General features: G+C 50.7%; 1 protein-coding gene across 1 annotated transcript in view; it reads left to right on the plus strand.

The window, feature by feature from the left end:
* The first annotated feature begins 6484 nt into the window (after window positions 1-6484).
* SMAD6 (SMAD family member 6) overlaps window positions 6485-23317 on the plus strand; it is a 76591-nt gene continuing 59758 nt past the window's right edge. Inside the window, exons 1-3 of the mRNA XM_045823776.1 lie at window positions 6485-8380; window positions 16234-16290; window positions 19978-20055. Of these exons, the coding sequence (XP_045679732.1) occupies window positions 7570-8380; window positions 16234-16290; window positions 19978-20055 (946 nt within the window). The 5' untranslated portion in view covers window positions 6485-7569. The remainder of the gene's footprint in view (window positions 8381-16233; window positions 16291-19977; window positions 20056-23317) is intronic.

Genomic DNA, 23317 nt, shown 5'->3' on the forward strand with positions numbered 1-23317 from the left:
AGAGCCAGGATCAAGACCCAGGCAGTCTGACCCAGAGCCTATCCTCTTACCTCCTGCACTACATGCACTGCTCAGCTGGGCGAGAGAAGCCTTAAGTACCGGGATAAGGGGTGATGCACCCTGGAGTCAGCAATCTCTGCTCAATTCACTGCTACCTCCAAATGACCCTGTGATCTTGGACAAATCATTCTCTTTTCCTGGACTTAGAATCTACCCAGGTCCCTCTCCCTGCCCCATTCTATCCTGCACTCATGAAAGGCTATATAGATAGTAGAGGGTTAAGTATAGCCCAGGGGGTGTGACCAGTAGCAATCAGGAGGGAAGTTTCTCTTGATTCCCTTACACAGCCCACCTTCCTTCTCTAGGCTGCCTCCCCCATGAGTTGCTGACTCCTACAGTGTGACAGGACCCAACTCATTGAGCTCCTACCTTAGTCAAAAAGGTCCATTTTATCGCTGAGGAAACGGAGTCTCCTAGAGATTAAGTAGTTTCCAGGGTTAGATTAGGGGCTTAGCCTGGTAATGATTGGCTCCGTTTCATTGAACTAATAATAGCTACCATTTCTTCAGCACTTATTAGATGCTAGACGCTGTGCTAAGCATTTTAATCTTCAAAAAAACTTCCAATATTATTATTACCAGTTAAGTCTCAGGCTTCCCCTCTGTAATCTACAACACGGGAATGATAATAGTGCATTAATGGGGGTTATTGTAGGAGGTGAAGGAAGCTGCCTGAGGCCATATAGCTAAGAGGTGGTGAAGCAGGAATTGAACCCAGGTCTGGTGGGTTCAACAGAGTAATGGGTAAGAACCCAAGCACAGGCTGCCTGGAGTGGCAATAATAAAACCAGCAGTTGGTAATAAATAACAAAACCAGCAGAGAGATTATGGTAATGGGCCCCATAGTTATTGACAGGAACAGGAAAATAATTCTCTCTGAGGAAAAGTAGTAAAAAGCCAAAAATACACAAACAAAAAGCTTAAAAGTAAGTGAGATTAGAAATAGTCTAAATCAGTATTCTCAACATCGCATGTACCCTGGTGGTTCCCAGAATGATTTCAGGCAATGCAAAGGTAAATCTATCCTATTTTATGTATTTATTTTAAAGCGATAAATATAACTAGGACATTTGTGACTTCAGGGATATCACTACTTATGATAAGGCTAAATACACGTGGTGAGTTGATTTGAAAAATAAGTAAATAAGCATCAATAGCATGTGTACTGTGCATATATTCTCTCACTCTTGGATATGTAACAGCAGATTAAGCTGGTTCTATCTCCAAATATGTCCAAGATCCAACCACTTCTCCCCAACCCACCATGGCCTTTCCTGGGCCACAGCTACAGCTTCCCACCAGGCCCCTGCTCCCTGCAGTCCCCAGCAGCTTATTCTTCACAGGGCCGCTAGAGGGAGCCAGTTAAAATGGGGAGGCTCCTGCCCTGCACGGGAACCCAGGGGCTCCTAGCAGCTCAGAGGACAAGCCAAGAATGTCCTGTATGAACCTAACCTGCCCCTCAGTATTTCTCCCATATCATCACCTCTTTGTTGGTTTTGGAACATTCCAGGCATGCTTCCACCTCAGGACTCTTGCTGTTCTCTGTGCCTGGAACATTCGTCCTCCAGATAGTGTTATAGTGTTTTGCCCATCACCATCAAGACCTTGCTCAAATGCCACCTTCTTGGGGAAGCATTGCCTGACTCCTTTCTTTGAACTGCACCTACCCTCTGATAACATTCTTCTCTGCTTTATTTTCAGTCTGGTATCTTTACCTTCCAAAACACCTAATACCTGATTATTTGGGTTATGGTCTGTCTGTCCTCACACTTGACTCCTTGCACTCAGGAATTTTCATGTTTTGCCTACTGCAGGATTCCTAACACCTGGAGCACAGCCTGCCACCAATAGGAGCTCAATAATTATGTGTTGAATGAATGAACACAAAGTTCTATTTATGCACATGTACATTTTTTTAAGAGAGAGAGGGTCCACAGCATTCACCAAAGCCTCAGAACAGTTGTCTACCACCTAAGGGTTTCCCAACTCCCCCATTTTGGGCCATCTTGGCCAAGTAGATTTATCTTCCAAAGGGGCAGACACTATCGCTTTGCCAGCTGGGGCTTTAGTTATTCTCCAGAATTAGTGAGTGCGGCCTTGCTTTATTCATCAGTCTCTTATGAAGTGGGTTAGGATGAATCAGTCTCCCTGCCAATCCATCTGACTGCAGTGAGAGGTGGCCCAGACTCCCTCTGTGAGGCCTCTCTGTTCATAGGCAGTGGCCCCTAGAGCCCACCCCTTCCCAACACCAAGAAGCATGTTCTGCCTTGTGTAATTTATTTTTTGTGCCTTTTATCTTCCCAGCTACTGTGGGAACTTCCCAAGGACAAAGAAGCATATTTTCTTCTCTAGGCCTAGGGGTTAAGAAGATGAATACTTACTTTAAGCAGCCCTGGGTTCTAGTCCCAACTCTGTCACCTATTGGCTTTGTCACTAGAGACAAATTACTTAACCTTCCTGTTTCCTTCTCTAAAAAATCAGGTCTAGTAAGAATAACTTTTTCATTGTATGGTTGGGGGTATTTGATAAGCTAGTGCGTATAAGTGTTTGGTACAGGATGATAACAAGCATGGAGCTTGGTGAAGTGAGGGTTTTCAGCTCACCTAAGTGACAAATATTTACAGTGCCCACTATGTGACAGGCATAGTGCTAGGGACTGGGGAGAAAAAGAATGGGGCAGGTGCTGTCTGGTGTGAATTAGCTTCTTTGAGGGCAGAGACAGAATTCATCAAATGGCCTACTTCTGACTATGCCCTCAGTGCTGCTGTGGGTGCCTGTGCCTGCGAGTTTCAGTATCTCTATCCACATGGGCTTCCCTTCTAGAGGCAGAGTAGAATGACAAGGAGTTGTATGGTTGCAAACTGTGAGAAGCACTGTAAAGGGGAAGGAAGCACAGGGTGCTTTGGGGGGGAAACTAGAATAAGGGGGTGGGCAGATTTGAATCTGAGGGGTTAGAGGTACTTCTTTGTGATTTACTTTGTTAGTGACTTGGCTACAGACCCCTGAGGAGCAGCAGCTGGGACCCCAGCTTCACCTCTCCTACACCCCCAGGAACTGGAGCTCCTTCTCTAGTAGGGTGCCCTTAGGCTCTAACTCCCAGGCAGGCCCTGCCTTGCTGGGCCCCTGCCACACACACCCTCTAGTGGTCATAATGCAGGCCAGAGCTAGGCTGGATGGGTCCTGGGAAGCCAAGGATTGTGGACACAATCTACCCTAAGGAGCAGTCTTCCCATAAGACGGGATGACTCTGGGTCCTCATGTCCTAATTTTGGTAACCACCTTGAGTATGATTCCCATGCCCATTTCACAGATGAGAACCCCAAGGTTTACAGAACTGAGAAAGATTAAGTAGGGTTAGTATTAAATTCAGGCCTAGCAGACTCTGGGCTCAGTGCTCTTCAGGCTCATCCAGCTGGTACCTAATGGCACCCTACTCCCAATATTACAGGTGAGCAAGAGCCAAAGCCATACTTGGTCTGGGTTACTGCCCAGGAAAAAGGCAGCCTTCCCAGGACAGCCACTGCTTGAGTCTCTCCTAGGCTTGAGGCCCTCACATAGGCCCGACATCCCTCAGAGCAGTCCCCCAGGAACGCTGCAGAAAGGGATGCTGTAGTACCTCAGGGAGGTATGGGAGAAGGAGGGAAGGGAGCCACAGTTCACATATTTGCCCCCAAGGGTAGGTGATGAACATTTGTGGCAGCTGATCACCCGTTTCCTGTCTGCTGTCCCTTTCCCTTTGCTTTCAGTCATACATATCCCTCGCCCAGTCAAACTGGCTCCATTCAGATTTTGCCTCAGCCACTAATTACAAGCTTGTGCAAGTTCCTGAATGTCTTGTGTCTCAGTGTCCTAATCTGTAAACTGGTGGTAATAATCATACCTCCCCCAAAGTTGTGTTATATGGAGTCCCAGCCCTTACCCCAAAACACTTCGATTCAGCAGGCCTAAAGGACCAACATTTTGAAAATCACTGCCCTGAAGGGTGTGCTCTGATCCCCACACCACTTTTCTTTTTTCTTTTCTTTCTCCTCTTTTCTCTCTTCTCTCTCCTTCTCTTCTTTCTTAGTGAGAAACATGGATTGGTTGTCTCTCATAGCATCCTAACTGGGGACTGTGCCTGCAAGCCAGGCATGTGCCTTGACTGGGAATCCAACCCATGACCTTTCGAGCTGTGGGGTAGTGCCCAACCAACTGAGCCACCACTGGCCAGGGCTCCACGCACCACTTTCTAGCTCTTGGGGGTGAGCAGCCATACTGGTTTTAGTATTTAGCACTCTCAACACTATTTTCATTTCAATGGCAAATTGAAAGGACAAGTTCCTGTGTCCCAGTTTCTTCATTTGTGAAACAGAGATAATAGTACCTCATCAGGGTTGTTGTGAGAATTAAATGACTAAAATCTTTGTAATGCTCTGAACATTGCCTTGCCCATAGTAGTTACTCAATACCATGAGCTATTATTGTAATCCATGGCCAAACCAGCAAATACCTTGATAAAAAAAAATATTACATTGAGTTTCTCCTTGTGTTTTGAGACACAGTAATTCCCCTGAGGGCAAGAAGTAACTGAAAGGGACTTCTGGGATGCCGGTCACGTTGTCTTCTGGGTACTAGTTACACAGGTATCATGTTCACTTCTTAAAATTCATCCTGCTGCTCATTTGCGATTTGTGCACTTAAAATGCACTATCTCCTAGGATCTATATAGTTCTGTGAAGAACTCAAGGCAGGCTTCATCCCCATTTTTTAAGTAATTAAAAAAATATTGATTACAGGGAGAGAGAGAGGGAGAAAGAAATATCGACCTGCCGTTCCACCCACTGATGCATTTAGTGTTAGATTCTTGTGTGTGCCCTGATCCGGGATCTAACCCAACCTTGAGGCATCAGGATGAAGCTCTAACCAACTGAGCTACCAAGCCAGGGCATCCTCATTTTCAAACAAGAAACTGAAGCCAAGACAACTATTTTGATTTGGCCAAAGCAGTAGGGGATAAAAGTGGGGAAGCCTCTCAGCCTGGTGCTCCATACTAGAGAGCAGCTGCCTCTCTAGGGAACGCGGCGTGAACAGTACCTGGCTCCAGGTAAAGCTCACCAAATGGTTCTGAGCCCTTCCTGCAAATACCACCCTTGCTCCAGTGTACTCACAGACGCCCCGCGGGGGACTCGCTCCGCAGCGCACTCACAAGGCCAGCCCTAAACGTGGGCACGCGGAAGGGAGACCCCCAAGCTAGAGACCTGCGGGAGAAAGGCGCCCAGCCTCGGGCCAATGGGAGTAGCGGAATTTCTTTCATTCAATGTGGGGCTGGGCTTCGCCTGCTGCCCGGAAAGGGGCGGGGCGCCGTGCCGGGGGCGGTGCCGCCGCGCGACGGAGAGAGGGCGGTGCCCGCCCCACGGCCGGGCCAATCGGCGCCGCGCCCCGGGGGGGAGGGGGGACCGGCCTTTTTTCCCTCCGCGCGGGACCAATCCGTACTTTACTAGCTTGAACTTTTGCCACCCACGGACGAGCGAGCGCGCCCGAGGAGGTACCCCGCCGCGCCGGCTCCAGGGCCTGGAGCGGCCTTAACCCTTCCCGCGCCGGGTGTCCCGCTTCTGCTGCCGCGCCCCCCAGTTCGTCCCCTGACTCTGCGGAATCCCACCCTTATTTCAGTGGTGAAATGTCTCAAGAGAAAGCACGAGTTCTACCCGCATCCCTCTCCGTGGAGCAGAGAGTGAATTGGAGAAGGGGGAGGAGGAAGCGTCAGCCTTGAGGGGGCCCAAGACTGCTGGCGGCCCGCCTGGCTCCGAGGCTGGGCTGCGGCGAGCGAGAGCTGCAGAGCAGGAGACAGTCCCGCCTCTACCCCACCGTCAGCTACTCCCCACCTCGGGCAAACGTGGAGCCCCTGTGTGAGAAGTGTCCCACGGTCCTCCGTTGGGCCCAGTAGAGCGACCCCGACAGAGGATGTGGAGACCTCGGGCCATCACCGAGATCCCCCTGCCCTAACAAACCGCACCCCGCCCCGCCTTGTTCCCAAGAGACGCAAGCCAGGAAAGCTCACACGCACACCCATTTTTATTAGCCTTTCCTGGGATGGGGGTTTGCATCAAGTTTAAAGTGCAATGTGTGTGTGTAAGTTTGTGCTCAGGTCAGAGAGAGAGGCAAAGCGCCCCGTTTGCGTCCTAGTCTCAGTAGGTTCGTGGAGCCCTCGCGCCACCCACCCGTGGTTTTTGTAACCGTGTGTAGTGTGTGTGCGCGCGGGTGTGCTCTCTCCCATCCGTGCTCGCCGCGCATCGCGAGCCCGAGAGCGGGGTGTGGGCGCAGTCAGGCTTGGGGCGGGGGTGCCTGGGCGAGCGTGGGGCGGGGGCCACGGCTCGGCCCGCCCCAGGAGCCGGCCCCTCGTAGCCGCGGGCCCTGCAATGGGACGTGTTCTCCTTTAAGAGTTAAGAAACTTGAAACCTTGTTTGCGCAACAATCAGCGCCGCGGAGCCGCCAAAGTGTCTAGACTGGCATATGATGGGAGGCAGCCAATGACTCCGCGGCGCTCCTCCGGGGGCCCTCAGTGTGCGTTTGAGAGAACAAAAAAGAGAGAGAGCGCCGAGCAGGGGAGCGAGCGAGGGAGCCGAGTCGAGAGAAAGAGCTGCCCGGCGCTGCCTGGCCAGACTTCGCCGGGATCGCGGGGCCACCGGGAGGCACTTTCTGTGGAGGGGGGAGGGGGGGCGACCTCTGCAGCGCGGCGCCCCGGGCGTCCGAGCGCACTGTGGGGAGGGCTGCGACCTCTGCCTCGGTGGATTGCATTTTTAATTAAGGATTCCCAAGCAGCTCTTTGGGATTTTTACAGTTTCCACTCTGTGTTGACACCCGCGTTCAGGAGAAACTCGCTCCAAGTGCATCTAGCGCCTAGGACCTGAGACGGAGTTGGCGTTTCGTGCATGCAATTACAGGGATTTTGGTTTTGTTTGGGGTTTCTTTTTCTTCCTTTTTTTTTCTTTTCTCTTTTTGCAGGGAATAAGAAGGAAGCTGAGGGTATCAACAAGCCTGCCATTTGGATCCTGCAGGAAAAGCCCATGTAGTTAAGAGCTTGGGTTTTACAGGCAGGGCTTTCCAGACACATTTGGTGGGGGGGGGGGGGGGGTTCGACGCGAGCGCTTTGTGCTCATGGACCAGCCGCGCAACTTTTGAAGGCTCGCTAGCCCATGCGGGGACTTTCTGGTGGCGCGCTGCCCGCGGTTCTCCTCAAGCGCCGGGGCTGGAGTTGCTGAGCAGCCCGGCCGCCGGGTCCATGTAGCCGCTGGCCGGGCTCAGACTGCGGCTCGGCGTGCGCGTGTTCCCCGCTGGCCCATCTCCGCGAGCTCCCTCATGTTGCAGCCCTGCGGCGCCCCTTCGACGACAGGCTGTGCGCGGTCTGCACGGCGCCCGGCGGCGGAGCTTCATGTGGGGCTGCGGCCCGCGCAGCCGGCGCCTCGCTGAGGGAACGGACCCCCGGTAACCGGAGACCGCCTCCCCCCCCACCCCCGGTGCCAAAGGATATCGTATGTTCAGGTCCAAACGCTCGGGTCTGGTGCGGCGACTTTGGCGAAGTCGTGTGGTCCCCGACCGGGAGGAAGGCGGCGGCAGCGGTGGCGGCGACGAGGATGGGAGCTTGGGCAACCCAGCTGAGCCAGCCCCGCGGGCACGAGAAGGCGGAGGCTGCGGCCGCTCGGAAGTCTGCCCGGTAGCCCCGCGGCGGCCCCGGGACACGGCGGGACAGCGAGGCGCCCAGGGCGCAGCGAGGCGCCGACGCGCAGGGGGCCCCCCGAGGCCCATGTCGGAGTCGGGGGCCGGCGCTAGAGGTTCCCCGCTGGACGCGGCGGAGCCGGGAGGCCCGGGCTGGCTGCCCGAAAGCGACTGCGAGACGGTGACTTGCTGTCTGTTCTCGGAGCGGGACGTTGCGGGCGCGCCCCGGGACGCCGGCGACCCCCTGGCCGGAGCGGCCCTGGAGCCGGTGGATGGAGGGCGGAGTCGCGAAGCCCGTTCGCGGCTGCTGCTGCTGGAGCAGGAACTCAAGACGGTCACGTACTCGCTCCTGAAGCGGCTCAAGGAGCGCTCGCTGGACACTCTGCTGGAAGCGGTGGAGTCCCGCGGCGGCGTGCCGGGAGGGTGCGTGTTGGTGCCGCGCGCCGACCTCCGCCTGGGCGGCCAGCCCGCGCCGCCGCAGCTGCTGCTCGGCCGCCTCTTCCGCTGGCCTGACCTGCAGCACGCCGTGGAGCTGAAACCCCTGTGCGGCTGCCATAGCTTCGCCGCCGCCGCCGACGGCCCCACTGTGTGTTGTAACCCCTACCACTTCAGCCGGCTCTGCGGGCCAGGTGAGCGCGCCGCGCCGGGCTTGTGGGGGCGGGCTCTGGGCCCCCTTCCCGTTTCCTTGTGTGGCCTTTTTATCCCGGACACCTCGGGCGGGCAGAGCTGTGGTGCTCCCGCGGGTACCCCTGAAGCGTGGGAGCTCCAGTGAAGGTGCCTCACCCTGGCCTTGCTGGGGAGTGGGGATCTGGGTGCACACATCAAATGGTAACTTCATCAAGGCACCAGCAAACTTTAAAGGGTACATCGTGAAGTTTTCTCTGTACATCTTCAGGGGTGGAATGTAGGCTCCAACTTCATAGGGGGCGGGTAGGACTAGGAGAAGCCAAACACTGAGACCCCCTACCCCCTAATTTCCCCCCAATCTGTGCTCAGGCCTGTAGTATTTGCCAGCATGTGCCTATACTTATGCTGTAGTTTTCTATATCCAAGTGTAGATATACGTTGTGAAACAGGGTGTAGACGATTCATGGTTAGAGTCGAAGTGTTTGTAAATTTCCTCACTTGCTCTTTTGTATACTTTGGAGCAAAAATTTTGCAGGGCAACTCCTCTCAAAGTGGGTACCCCCCTTTTGACCTGATTGGTCCCAGCAACCCTTGGGTGTCAAATGCCAGGGTTTTCCACTGTAATTTTCAATTCTGTGTCCAGCTTTTGTGTCCAGTTGAGGGTCCTGGGAGCATCTATGAGTAGGTGAGGAAGCCAGGTATTTTTATTATATCTGAGAACTACTCCCTGTCTTTGTTTTCTACCTGGGACTTCATGCACACATCCCACCCCCAGCCCAGTTTACCTGAGGATGCCCTGGGTGCTGGAGCAGAGGTGAGGACAGTTGGGGCCAGGAACTTGCAGGAACACACATTTTAACCTGTAGTGTCTTTGGGATGTATACGCCTTAGGTGTCATTGGGGGTTCTGTCGGGGTGTACATGTCAGAGAGCTATAGACTGTTGGGTGTTGGAGGACTCTGAGTTTCTCCTTTCTGGTCCCTCTGGAGACAGTAGTCAGCGCTCATCCTAAGGGTCCATAGAGGGTCAGATCACAGGTCTCCTAACTCCCAATGTGAAGGAGGTGAGGGGGAAGTGGGCCTATGAATGTACGTGGGGGTAGTGGCTGGAGGGGGAAGGAAAAAGTAGGTGCCTCTGTTGTGGTTCACTGATGGGGATTGGTGGGGAAAGGTGGCACTCATCTGGCTGCCCTCATGGTTGGTCACTCCAAGCCTGATTCAGGAGCTTTTGGCAGTCTCTGATCTGCGGCCTGCAGTTTTCTGTGCCTGACAGCATCCCCTGGAAATGGCTTCCTCCCTTCTGCTACCTGGTCTCCTCTCTGTCTTTGGGGCACAGGACCTCTCTGTGGTTGCCCTATCACTGGTCATTATTGTTTAGTGAGAGATCATTGGTGTGGCCCACTCTGCTATTTTAGAAAGCCCTGGCAGGTACTTTTTCTGTCATCATGTCTGCCTGCCAGCATATATTTGTTGAGCACTTACTCTGTGCCAGGCACCATGCTGGACGCAGTAACAGAGAGAGTGGAAATATGAGTAGGATCCCTGTCCTCAAGAAATACAATCTTCCAGGGGAGATGGGGTAGAGTTGGGGGAAGAAGGGCCAGGTCAGGGGCTATGAACTATCAGAGTGCTGTGGGGTTAGGTGTGTAACAGGGTCACCTCCGGTAGCTCCATAGCTCTAACCTGGAGTGCCTTGGAGGGTGGGTAAGGGGTGGTGGGTGTCGAGGAGGAAGAAAGACCCAGCTGAAAGTCAAAGAGCCAGGCAAGCCCAGGTATGTGGGTGGGAAGTGGGGGAGTGAAAACGTTGGAGACAACAGACAGGATACACCCTTGCCAAGCATGGATGGGTTGTCCCTCTTCCTTGGATCAGAAGTCATCTTGGATGTTGGTTTGAGTTTGGTGGGCCTGGGTAGGTACAAGTTGAGGACAGACTGCAGTGGGATGGTGCTTAACCACAGACTTGGTCCTAGGCTCTGTTTGGCCAGTAATACAACTTGACCTTGGATGAGTAACCTGCCCTCTTAGTCTCTCTGCTGGTCAGTGGGGGTGGCTCTAGGAACATTCTCCACATCTGATTCTAGACTAAGCATTAGCACTTGACTCCCTTCGTGCTTCCAGAAGGAGGCACTGTTGCAGGGGCTGTATCTACTCTCCTTCCTCTTCAGCCCAAGGGTCCCCTCTTTCTAGCCATCCTGGGGGCTCTGGGGAGGACTGATGGCCTGGGAAGAGTTTCCAATATGAGTCAGGTAGACCCTCTTGCTTCATTCCGCTGCCTGATGGCATGGGCTGAGGAGACTGTGACTGAGAACGGGGAGCCCTTTTCTGCTCACCCCACCCCCACCGGCTGGCCGCCAGTCTGGCTCCCAGAGCTGGGCGGGTGCATAGCTGGAGCTCAGTCGTGCGCGTCCTGATAAGGAGACTGCTCCTTCCAGGGCTCTAGGGGAGAGGGCTGGGGCAGACCGGCAGGCAGGCAGGCAGACAGCTCAAGAGTAGACTGGAACACCCAGCAGGCTGACTGAGGGACAGCCACCTGGCACCAGTCACCTCAGTGCCCCTGAGCCCCACAGGGACCCCCAGTGACAGGAGGCCCCTTTCTGGGCATTGCAGATCCTTGCTGCTCAGAGCAAACCCTCCTCTATCCATACCATGCTTCAGGACAGTGAGGCCAGCTCCCTCTTTGAGGCTCTTTTCCCATCTGTAAAGTGGTCAGGGCAGACAGTCCTTGAGGTCTAATGGGTAGATTTCAGGTGACACAGGCCTACCTCCCTAGCCTTCCCCTCTCCCCCACTCTTACCTCAGAAAATGGGTTTCTCCCTCTGCCCAATCTGTCTCCACCTCCACACCCCCCCCCCACCCCCCACCCCGTGGGAGTCAGGCCCCTAGCGTTCCCTCCCTTTTGTGTGTCTCTCTCAGTCCCGGGAAAAGCCAGTTCACTGAGCTTGGTGCCTATGTGGACGGAAATGTGGAGAAATACTTTAATCACAGTTCTAACCTGTGTTTACAGAGCTCCTTTCTCCTGAAAGTATCCATTAACTTTGGAATAAATCTGCTCTTTGCTTCACCGCTTTTTTTTTTCTGTAATTATATTCAGTAAATTACTATTATCCAAATTGCGCCAGGGAAAGAGAGACAGTGAGAGAGAGAACTTCTAAACGACTGTAGGAGGCCGCCTAGGAAAACACAGGGTTCCCAGGCCAGGACTATAGGAATTAGAATGGGCTAGAAAGTTTTCCTTTTATTTGGACTGGCATTATCCCTTTGAAATCAGATCAATTTCAAGTTGGGCTTCCAAGCCCCCGCCCCGCCCCTCTGGCCTGCCTTGCTCTGCTCCTCCAAGCTCCTCTGAGCTCCTCCTTGGAGGTGAGGAAGGGGTGATAATGTGCAGTTTGCCTCTTGCTGGCGCCAGCCGGCCGCGCTGTTTATCTGGCTGCCTGGGGAATCTGGGCAATTAGGCTCAGCCGGCCTTAAAGTGCCAGGAGCTCCTTTTTTGTGTTTCCCACCCTGGGGGTTGGGGTTCAGCCTAAAGTTTCTGGGGTTGGAGGGGACAGGCACTGGGAGGCCACCTCCCCACCCACAGCCACTCCTTGGTAGGGTGGAAACTGGTTGGCCCTGGGGGAAGCCAGTGGAGCCTTTCCTAAGCAAGATGCTGGGCTGCAAGGATGGGGTGGAAGGTAGTGTCCCAAACTGATACTTTACCAGCTATTGAGACAAGCTGTGAACTCTTCTGGTTTTAGAATTAGATAGATACCAAAAGGCCAGGTACCCTCTGGGGGCTAACCAGAGGCATTCTGGGCTCAGCTGAGCTGAGCATTAGCCTTCTGGTACACGGGGCCCCTGGCTGACTTCTCTCTCACTGCTGGAGGAAGTTGGAGGAGATTGCAAAAGTTGATGCCTGAGGCTGGATGTCTGAAAGGACTGGAATTTCTTCTGATCCCTCTCCCTCTCTTCCTCTCTTCTTTTCCCTCTTTCCTATTCTCTATTTCCCTCCCCCATGCAAATTTCTTTCATAGGGGCCTGCAGGACTCTAAAAGTTATTACTGTTAAATCAACACAACTTTTGTAAGCACTGAGAACTTCTAAGAAGGGAGTGAACAGAGGACCTGGAAGCAGCTCACACCTTCTTATCTGACCTTTTGTTTGTCACACCATGTGTCTCACCTGAGTGTCCACCTTGCTCACCTGATTTAATGTCCTGGAGCTCCATCCTCTTGGATCCACTCCCTGGACGTGTGGGAGTGGAGTGGAGGTGCCAGTTTAAGGTCACCCAGTATTGTTTAGAGCAGCATTATTCCTACTAGCCCAAAAGTGGACACGACCCAAATGTCCATTAGCTGATGAGTGGATAAACAGAATGTGATAGATCCATACAATGGAATATCATTCAGCCATAAAAAGAGTACCATTCTAATTCATGTTACCACATAGATGAACCTTGAAAACATTACGCTAAGTGAAAGAAGCCAGACACAATGTATAAGCCAGAAGGCCATACAGTGTATAGATCCATTTGTGTGAGGCGTCAAATGGATCTCTACGGATCTGGAGTAGGCAGATCCACAGAGAGAAAGTAGATTTGTGATTGCCTAGGGTTTGGGGTTTGGGGGAATAAGGGCTGACTACTAATGGGGACAGGGTTTATTTTGAGGTGATGAAAGTGTTCTATAATTAGGTGTTGGTCTCACAACTCTGGATATACTGAAAACCACTAACTTGTATACCTCAGAAGAGTAAATCTTAAAGGGTATGTGAATGATAACTCAATTTTTCAAGAAAAGGTACAGTAACTTGCTATTGGTCCCCAACTGACCTCCTCCTTTGTTTAGTTGAAATACAGTAACTTCTCCTTCCTACCTTTCTGTGTGGCCTTGAGATGGTCCTATACCTCGCTGGGTCTCAGTTGCCTGATCAATTAAAAGAAGAAATTGGGTTGGGTGAACTCCAAGAAGCTGAGTTACACAAACCTCTGACATTCTAAATCCCCCCATTGGGGATGAAGTCTAGAGGCCTTTTTACTGTTTCACTTGCCTCATATGGAAGTTAGTGATTAGCTTCCAGTGCCCACAGTTGTTAAACTGCTCTGTGCACACTGTTTTGCTGGAGCAAATGGGGGTCTCTCCAGAGAGCTTTGCAGTCCCCTGCTTGCTGGTGTGCCTGACATTTCAAGTTCGTACATTTGCTTTCTGTCTTGTTCATGTCATTAGAACCCTGCTAGCTCAGGGGTGGCCATGGGTGGTAGGTGTCACAATTCAAGGCCCAGGTGGTCCCTGGAAGAGATGCTGGTGTTGATGACAGTGGCTTGACTCCAACCGCTGCCCATTGCTGTTAAGTTTCACTTTGGGGGACAGATCTGGGCGGGGGAGGGGCAGATTTTCGGAGCCTCCCTCCTTGGGTGGCCTGGGCCTCAGCCAGTCGGATTTTTGCCAGAGGAACCCTAACACAGTCATTGCAGTCCTTCTGATAAGTTAGTGGGGTAGTGGAAGGGCATGAAGCTGGGGGTCAGTAGTCCTGGCTTCTGGTTCTGGCTCTGCAACCAGCTCCTTGTGTGGCCCTGTAGGAGTCCCTCTCATTGCCCACACCTCAGCCTTTGTACAGTGGGAGCACCGGCCTCAATTCTCCTTCCCTGTGGAACTTGAGCCCTACCTGTGTTTTGATTCTTGTCCTGAGGAACTAGTCCTCACTCAAGTCTGGTCTCTAGCCTCTCCAAGTAAGTACTGAGGACCTGTGGATAAGGTGACTCTTACTGAAGGCAAGTAGCTCCCCTCCTTGAGTCCTGTTTTAGGTCTCCCATGGATCACCCCTTTGGCCCCTTGGGTCGTCTTAATCCACCCCTTTGCCCACTGCTGCCCCCAACTTGACCACTGTCCTCATCTTTGTCCACACATGCTTACTGAGCACTTTCTGTGCAGATAAGGTGACTCAGCTAGGACGAAGGGGTGGAAATGGGGTGCCTTTGATTACCTGTCTCATTGCGGGGTAGAGGAGAGTCAGGCCTGGGCTCACATCCTAGTTCTCTCATGATTGGCAGGGTGAGTCAGCTGGGCAAGTCAGTTTTCTCATCTGCAAAATTGGAACTCTGTTGACCATTTTGTCTTTGAGAAAGGATGAAATAAGAACAAGTGCCCAATGAGCATAATTAACCACTCTGTACCTAAGATTCAATAGGGTAAAATACAACAAATAAAATTGAAAATGCCTGGCATGGAGAGAGACACAGCGCAGGCTTTCTGCAAATGTGTGCTTCTCTCCCAGTAGCTACTCCATTATTAACTTTTCCTTCTCCCTAAATTCTGTCCACAAAAGATTCCCTGTTTCTAGACCACAGCGCCTTCACTTTGTCGGAATAATTTCTGGCTGGAAGAGCTGAAGCTGCATAGGGTGTGCGGAGCAAAACAAATGCTCCTGCAGCTAATTGCGCCTTATAATTGCGAAAAACACTTATTACCCCTTGTGTCATTACTGATACCTGCCTAATAATAGTTATTACCACTTTACTACCACTGAGGGTTTGTTTTATTTTGCGATTTGATGGTGTTTAGTTTCATTTAGAGAAAATGAAGGGTCATTTCATTCATGCAAATTGTTACTTAGTTTAGCAAATTGTTACTTCCCCTAAAGCAAGAGGCTAAGGAATTCTTCTGAAGACAAAGTATATGTTTTTAAGGAGGAGTATTTTAAGCAAATGAAAGGAAACCAAAAGAAAAATACCGTAGACAATAAGGAGTCACAGAGGGTCTGAGCTGGAAGGCCATAGGGAGCTTGTGTCCCACCCTTTCTCTTTGCAGAGCCAGGCGCCGAGGCCGAGGGCTCACCGTGGCTGGTGTGAGGTCTCCCGGCTAGGGAGCTGGGTTTGGCTCCTCTGGTCCTAACCAGTCTTGCACGCCTGCTCTCCCGAAGAATGCTAGTTCTAATGTAGCTTGTTTGGAAGCGAGCTTCTATGGCTGAGCCTCTGCACTCACACTTAGTCCTGATGAGAGTGGCCAGCTTTAGCAAATAAAAATACAGAATGCCCAGGAAGTTGGAATTGCAGGTAAACAACACATACCTTTCTAGTATAATTATGTTCCAACTATTGCAAGGGACATACTTATACCAAAAGCTTATGTTATACTCGAGTATTTCCAAAAATCAGATTTACCTGAGCATCTATTATTCTTTTTGTTTGTTTGTATGTAAGATATTATTTACTATTTTTAGAGAGAGGGGACAGGAAGGAGTAAGAGAGGGAAAGAAACATCTATGTGAGGGAGATACATCATCGATTGCCTCTTTCACACCCATAGGAGGGACCCTGCAACCCACGCACGTGCCCTGACTGGGAATCAAATCCGCAACCCTCGGGTCTATGGGCAGGTGCTCAATCCACTGAGCCACACCAGCCAAGGCCTGAGTGTGTTATTCCATCAAGCAACCCTGACTCTGACTTTGCCTGCAGTTTCTCTTGTTACAATAATAATAGTTACTGTTTGTGGAGGTATTTTTCCACAGTACTAAGAACTCTAGGCATTTTGTATACATTTATCTTTCACTCTCCTCAAAAACCTGAGGGGTCTATATGATTATTGTCACCATTTTAGAACTGAGGAAACACCTCTGAGAATTGAAGTAACTTGCCTGAGGTCACACAGCCGAAGGTGGTGGAGCAGGGACTGACCCAAGGTCTGGACCCCCCACCTGTGGCCTTACTGTTGGGCAGTGACATTCCAGTGGATTTGGGCAGCAGAGGTGATGGGAGAGCAGGAGGGTTTCCTGTGAGCTGGGTTTATTATTGGAGGAAATCGGTAATCAAAAGCATGTAGAAGAACCCCCAGGTGGGAACGCTCCCGCCCTGGCAGTGACGTACTGTCTCCTGTCTTCCAGAATCACCGCCACCCCCCTACTCTCGGCTGTCTCCTCGTGAAGAGTACAAGCCACTGGGTAAGTGTGCCCTCCTTCCGACCCCTGGGGAGGTGTGTCCATCCTGGCTCCCTCTCCGCCTCACTGCTGAAGGGCTGGAGGGGAGAGAGAAAGCTGGTCTGGTTGCCTTTGAAATGGGGTGAAGTTTTACAAACACACCCTCAGTTGGGCCAAAGCAGACTCAGCCTCTCCAGAGGGCTATTTACATCTTGGAATTCCTCAGCTCATCATTAACCTCTCTGTGACCTTTAAACATGGGCCTGTGGGAGATGAATGGGTTTCAACTTAAGCATCTCGTTGGAGGTGGGTTGGTATTTGCTTCTTCTCCTTTCTCTCCCTCCCCCGGTCTTAGATTGTTCTTCTTTCATGTGTACTAATTGTTATTATGACAGATACGCTGAGCAAGAAGTCACTATTGAGAGGAGCTGTAGGTTTTTTCCCTTGTTAAACCAAGAAATTTACCTGGGCAGGACCAGCAGTAATTGGAACATTTAGAAAGCATGCGTATTGCTACATAAAGCCCCTGGCATGGTGCTTAGGCAAGGTGGTTATGTCATTTCAGACAGGTTCCATTCAGAGTTGGGGCGTGTTTTCTGTAAACCTTGGGGCTAGGCGAGCAGCTTGCATTCTGCAGTCAGTGTGTGTGGTGTGAGACGCAGAGAAGGCTTGGTTTCCTGGCCATCTTGCTTTGTCCGACGGAGAATCCTGGCGGTGGGGTGAGGTAGTTTGGCTTTGAGTACCAGGAGAGAGAGTGGCTTTGTGACCCATGCAGTTCCCGTGGGACTTAAGCTTTAAAAGTCAGATGGCGTGGCAGTGATGCTAACACATTCCATCAAGTGACCACAAAAAGTGGGTTTTGTTTTGTTTTGGTAAAGTTCTCTTCCCAGTACTGTGTGTCAGCATCATCTGGGAGGTCCCTCCTAAGTGTTGTCAACTCTCAGGCATCCAGTCCAGCTTCCCTTCCAGGCCCTCCTGTGGAGTCAGAAGTGCCCACCAGGCCCCTCCAGGAGTTTGACCTCCTCAGCTTAGGAGGACAGGGCCTGCCCCAGGATGGTGTGTGAGTCAATGGCTTAATGATAGCAACTTCTTCATTATTTTCCCGGACATATGGTCATCTCATCGATGGAGGGTCTTTATTTAGTTCCCTGGAGAACTGGAGAGGTCATCTGGTTGGACTCTGTCACTTCATAGAGAGGGAGTCAGACATAGGGTGGGCTGCCCAGCTAATGCATAGCAGGGCTGAGGTGGAAATCCAGAGCAGCCCCCCATTCAGCCTGCTGGTTCCCCATCCTCCCCTCACAGGCTTGTCTCAGCATTTCCTCAGACAACATAATTGCACTGGTCATTTAGACAGTCCCTAGTTCCATTAGAGGGGGAAAAATAACCCTCAAATGTTCTTAGCAAAGTAATACCTCAGTTTGAAAGTCAAGGATCATTGCCCTAAGGAATTGTGGGTCAGCCTGTGATAAAGCAGCAAAAATCCGACACCACTTAGCCCTGTAGAGTGACCATTTGAAAGTCAACAGGTGTCCTGGTTGTTTTACAAATGGGACAAGTGAGGCCTAGAGGGAGGAAGTGACACTTGCTGGTGGTCACATAGCTCAGGGGTCTGCAAACAACAGCCTACCATCTGTTTTTGTATCATCTGGGAGCTAGGAATGGTTTTTACTTGCTTAGATGGTTTTTTAAAACATTGAAAGAAGAATACTATTTCATGACATGTGAAAATTACATGAAATTCAAATTTCAGTGTTGGTAATAAAGTTCTGCTGGAACATAGCCACACTCACCTGTTTCTGTATTGTCTGTGGCCACTTCCACACTACAGCGGCAAAGCTGAATAGTTGCAGCAGAGACTGTATGGCCTGCAAGGCTGAAAATGCTTAATATTGGGCCCTTTGCAGAAAAAAAAGTGATGACCCCTGGTTTCGCTGGCTAGGGACTTGAATCTGGGGCTCCAACTTCTAGCTGGGGTCCCTCCTTGGGGTTTGAGCAGCATGATGAAAGTGGGGAGTGTTCTTTTTCTTCAACGTCCAGAAGATGCTTCAGACTTCGAGGGCCTCCCTAGAAGCACCAGACATGAGGGTTTGGAGAGTGCGCTGCAGGGACTTACTGCAACAGCTGCGAAAAGTGGAAGCTGCCTGCTGTTCCCACTCCTGGGAGCCTCACAAAGCTATCTATCTGTGTTGGCTCCACAGTGGTTCACCAAGAAGTAGGTTCAGCCTATGACAGTGCTTCTTCAAACAAGAAGTGGCAGCAAAACTTGGGGTACTGAACACTTTGGGAACATTCGGTATTAAAAAAGCAATGATCTTAAGAAGGTTCCCCTGAGGCATTGAGATTTTTTTAAAAGAGATTTTCCATCTGTCCTTATTTTCCTCCCAACACATTTTACCAGCAGATAACTTTTTCATGCCCTGATAGTCTGAGTTACTTTTTTTTGTATTATTTTCTTTTCCTTGCATTGTTGCTTTTTCATAAACAAAAAGTCAGCTCACTTCTAAGCCTCTGTGATCACATGAGACCAAAAAACAAAATAAAACCCAGAACACCCAGTCAGCATCTGGCAAGTGGGAAACGAAAAGAAAAAAGAGGCCAAACTGGTTAATGGTCTCATCTTCCCACTCTCCAAGCCATGTGGTAAAAGGAAAAAAATAATCCTGCAGGATCGAGTGGAATCCTGGCCAGTGAGGGCCTAGGCTAACGGCTAACGGTTTTTGCCCTAGGAATCCCCAGCTTGGGGTGCCTCTCCTGAGCCAGGTGGGACCAGCTGAGCCAGACCTGGGCTGTGCTGGGCGAGATGATGATGAAGGTGCGGCAGGCCTCACGGAACATGTCTCCCGACTCCTGGACAGGCCTGTCCCTCAGCAGGGACAACACCCCATGGCTGGTAGCAGGAGGCACAGGCCCAGGAAAAATTTTCCAAGTCTGCCTGCCCCAGAAGGCATCGGCTTGTCAAGCTAGCAACTCAGTGTCCAAGAAAAAACGTGCAAAAGATTTTCCTTTCCCCATCTAACTGCACTGCAGACAGGGCAAAACAAATAATGCACGCCATATGAAGTACTTAAAACTACTTAAAAAGACTGCCTTAAAAAAAACAGTCCAGGCATTGAAAATTGCTCTGTGAGCAGGTTTGGATGTTAAGGAGTGGAGGAGGGGAGAGAGAAAGAAAAAAAAGTTAATCTTTGAGCAAATGCTTGAGCCCTTAATTAGAGGGGTGTAGCGGGACAGAGTGAGGATGGCTGGTAACTTGTTAAAACAGAGTTTCCTCAGCTCCAGTGAGAGGAAGGAAGGAAGGAAGGAAGGAAGCAAGAAGGAACAACTTCAAGAATTTTAATGGTTGTAATTAAGTACAGCAGCCAGCTATGAATTGTTTAGGGGCTTAATTTAACCTTAACCAAGGAGGCTCCAAGTTGCTACTTGCTCAGTCCCCTGAACTTGGGTTATTTCTGTGGTCAAAGCGATTGAAACTTTTTCAGGTGCCAGGGCTGCAGCAGTCAGCATTTTCCAGAAGAGTTCCAGGGTGGCTGGCCTGGTCTCGTACAATCATGGGACAGGGTTACAGAGTGGCATCAGAAAGTTGGGAGGGACCCGCTCGCTGCCCTTTGCAAGCTGTTGCATGCACACATGTGCACGCAGATGCATGAGAAAGCAGAAGAGGGAGGCGTGCCCCACAGCCAGCTAAGTTCTCTCTCTTTCCTCCCACAGATCTGTCTGATTCCACATTGTCTTACACTGAAACGGAGGCCACCAACTCCCTCATCACTGCTCCGGGTGAATTCTCAGGTTGGCATTTTTTTTCTTTACATGTTGCTGTTGTGTTGAACGTTACAGACGGGGAGAGGTGGGAGTGGTGCTCGATTGAGGTCTTTTTGATGTTCCCACTTTTCTTCCCCCTTTCCTCCCACATTTGGGATGTGAAGACTGCTCATGTCTTCATCTCTGGTGTTCTGGGGTTTAAGCACAGAACAGTGGGTATGAATGGGACCTGAAGATAACAACTTAAAGTGCCTGCCAATCCATGTTTTAGCGAGTTGTCTCTACCTTGTCGCATGGAAATGAGGAAGCCCAGCACAACTCTTCATCTCTCATTTTAGCAAGGGATCTTCTTCCCCCAGCTGCTGAGAGGCAGCAAATGGATGTGTTAATATACGTTTCTCTTCATGGGTTTCTCCTGTCCCTGCTCTGAGGAAAGACCTATGTGGAAGGTCAAAAGAGGGGGAAGTGGAGCGGGTGCAACAAGTTTTCAAGAGGGTCTGGTAAGCAGGGAGTTTGCTAGAGGCCATTGGTTTCCCTGACTTCCCTTGAGCAGTAGACGCTGGGCTAGCATGCAGAGAGAATGCTGGTTTGGAGCTCCCACCCATTGCAATGGAGTTGGCCGCGGGGACATTCCAGAAATACCTAAATCAAGCTTTCCTTAAGAAATAAGAAGTTGGTGGTGACCCGGGGGGCATAGAGGGCCAGGAGGGACTTGGATGCCAAGATCTGTGGGGCCCTTTGGGAACGTGGAGGTGGTACCCTGTGAGGGTAGCTGGGCCTCGTGGCCTGGCCCTGTGCTGCATGGTGTGACAGGCAGCCCTGTGGGCTGGAGCTGCTTCCCAAGTGGGCATGGCTGGGTCTCGGCCTAAAGACCCCTGTCTGCATGTGAGCTGTCTTTCCTGTGTCCTGCGCCCACGCCAGGATAGCATCAACCTTGACCAGAGCTATCTAGTGTTTACGTTGGGCCATGGCCTGTGCTTGGGTCTCTTTACTTCAGTATGGCAGTAAAGGAACTTGGCTGGCAGCACATAGTAGCAGAGCTATCTGTCAATGTATTCCACTGTTCTGCTTCCCATTTGTCTGCAAGGGCTGAGTGTACCTCTGATAAACTTGTCCTGCACAAAGTCCTGGCTGTCATTCCTGCCATGTTCTCACCATGACTACACAAAGCTGGCTTCTCAGGGCTGCCTGGTCATTCATTCCCCCTCTGCAGAGCCCTTCCCTCCACTCTCTGGTCCATCACAGCCATGGGAGGTCACACGACCACTGTATTTTGCCATGGATAATATGCACTTTCTTGCCCAAATTTTTGAGGGAAAAAATAAGGATATACATTATACATGGGCAGTACTAATTACGTATCTATGTATGTTTCGGATTCTTTTATTTATGCTTATACATTTTTAATGTTTTTAATTCTTTTATTTATGCATATGCATTAAAAGTATAATTCTAGAAAGCAATAATGATATCTGTATGCAAAATAATACCTTGGAATATGATCATTGGTTTTGTTTCTAAATATAAATAAACAAAAATTGAATTAAAAAATTAAAACAAAAGATCTTTTTTCTGAAAGTTTGGGCCAAAAAATATGGGTGCGCATTATACATGGGAATGCATTATACATGGCAAAAGATGGTACATCTGTTTCAAAGCTAGAGAAACTAGCCCTGACTGGTGTGGCTCAGTTGGTTGAACATCATCCTGCAAAGCGAAAGGTTGCTGATTCGATTCCTGGTCAGGGCATCCCAGTCACTGTTTCTCTCCCCTTCTTTCTCCCTCTCTTCACCTCTAAAAGTAAATAAATAATATCTTTAAAAAAGAGCAGGAAAATGCTCTAAAGGAAAGAGAAATTTGAAAGATAGAGAGACTAGAAGCTGGAGCAGGAAGTGACTTGTCAGGGCCACGTTAGTGGGGCTTACAGCACAGCTGGTCCTGGGACCTCGGTCTTCTGGATCCTACTTGCCTTTTGGTTTCTGGTGGCCCCTCTCATTGAGCCACTTTGTTTTCTTTGCCTATTGGCCCTACCTGGTTATAGTGCCTTCCCCCTGAAAGACTTAACTAAACAAACACAAGGAGTTAACATTTTAATCCTTTCTTTTTCCTCCGTGACTGTAGGGATGGAAGCCACATATGATTTTGAAGAGGATTAAAAGTATGTCTGAATGCATGATTCTATGTCCCTGCCAACCCTCAGAGTGTGTTCAGTTTAGATGGCTCACATTGGCAGTGTTTGGATAGATGGGTGATTTTTTGACATCCCCTTTTCCCCATTGTTAATAATGGAAACTCCAGTGTGCGGAGGTGCCTTACAGTTTCACATTGTGTTTACAAGCAGTCTTTTGATCTCCGTCATCCCAGAATGGGCCAGGTGTGTGGCTCAGGCTGGAAGGAGCAGACTCCAGACCATCTGCTGGAGACCCCTCCCTTATCTGGTTCCCAAGAGAGAGCCCCCACTAGAAGCTGGAAGGTCTCTGGAGACCTTGGGGCCATTGAGTTTGGCTGCCTTTGGGTTGCCCACTGTTTGGGATTCCTACTGTTATCCCAGAGCAGTCTTTGGTCCTGGCCACTGAGAAGGCCCCTGCTGCTCTCTACTGTGGACTGACCAATACTGTGTGGTTCTCATGAGAAAATTTGGCATCCAGTGGCTTTGGAATTCTAAGAGGCTAAAGAAACTGGGGAGGAAGTTTGGGATTTCCTGTGGAGGGGAGATTGAATGGGGTGTGGTGGGCTTGTGTCTGAGTTCTAGTGGTCCCAGTAGGCCAGTGGCATTCCCCACTGTGGTTGTTCAGTTGCTTTCTAGGGACAGTACATGTCTCCTCCTGCTCCAGGCTCTTCTAGTGTACTTGTCTTGTGAGAGTCTGTGGATGGACAGGCCGACACTATCCCTGATCCCAGGAGCTCACAGACTTGCAGCTGCGGTGGCCATTATCCTGGAGAATAGGCTCAGGGAGGCAGGCCCTGTAGGGTGGGGGAAAGGCCCAGAGGGGTGACTATCTCTGTGGATGATGCAGGCAGGAGTCATCCTGCAAAGGCGGAATGCAGGGTGCTGCCCAAGGGCAGGGTGGGAGGCGAGGTCAGGAAGGTGAGGGGCAGAACGTGTGGAGCCAGGGCAGGGCATCTTATGTTCAAGGACAGATAATAATGATGCTGGGGATGACAACAGTTGGCAGTTATTGACACTCACTACATGGCACTTTGCTAAGCGCTGGTCATTCTCCATCTCGTTGACTCTGTCACACCCAGGGACACAGATGTGATTCTCCCTATTTTATAGGTGAGGAAA

The sequence above is a fragment of the Phyllostomus hastatus genome, unplaced genomic scaffold (assembly GCF_019186645.2).
Source record: "Phyllostomus hastatus isolate PE091 unplaced genomic scaffold, TTU_PhHast_1.1 phas_scaffold_501, whole genome shotgun sequence".
In the NCBI taxonomy this organism is placed as follows: domain Eukaryota; kingdom Metazoa; phylum Chordata; class Mammalia; order Chiroptera; family Phyllostomidae; genus Phyllostomus; species Phyllostomus hastatus.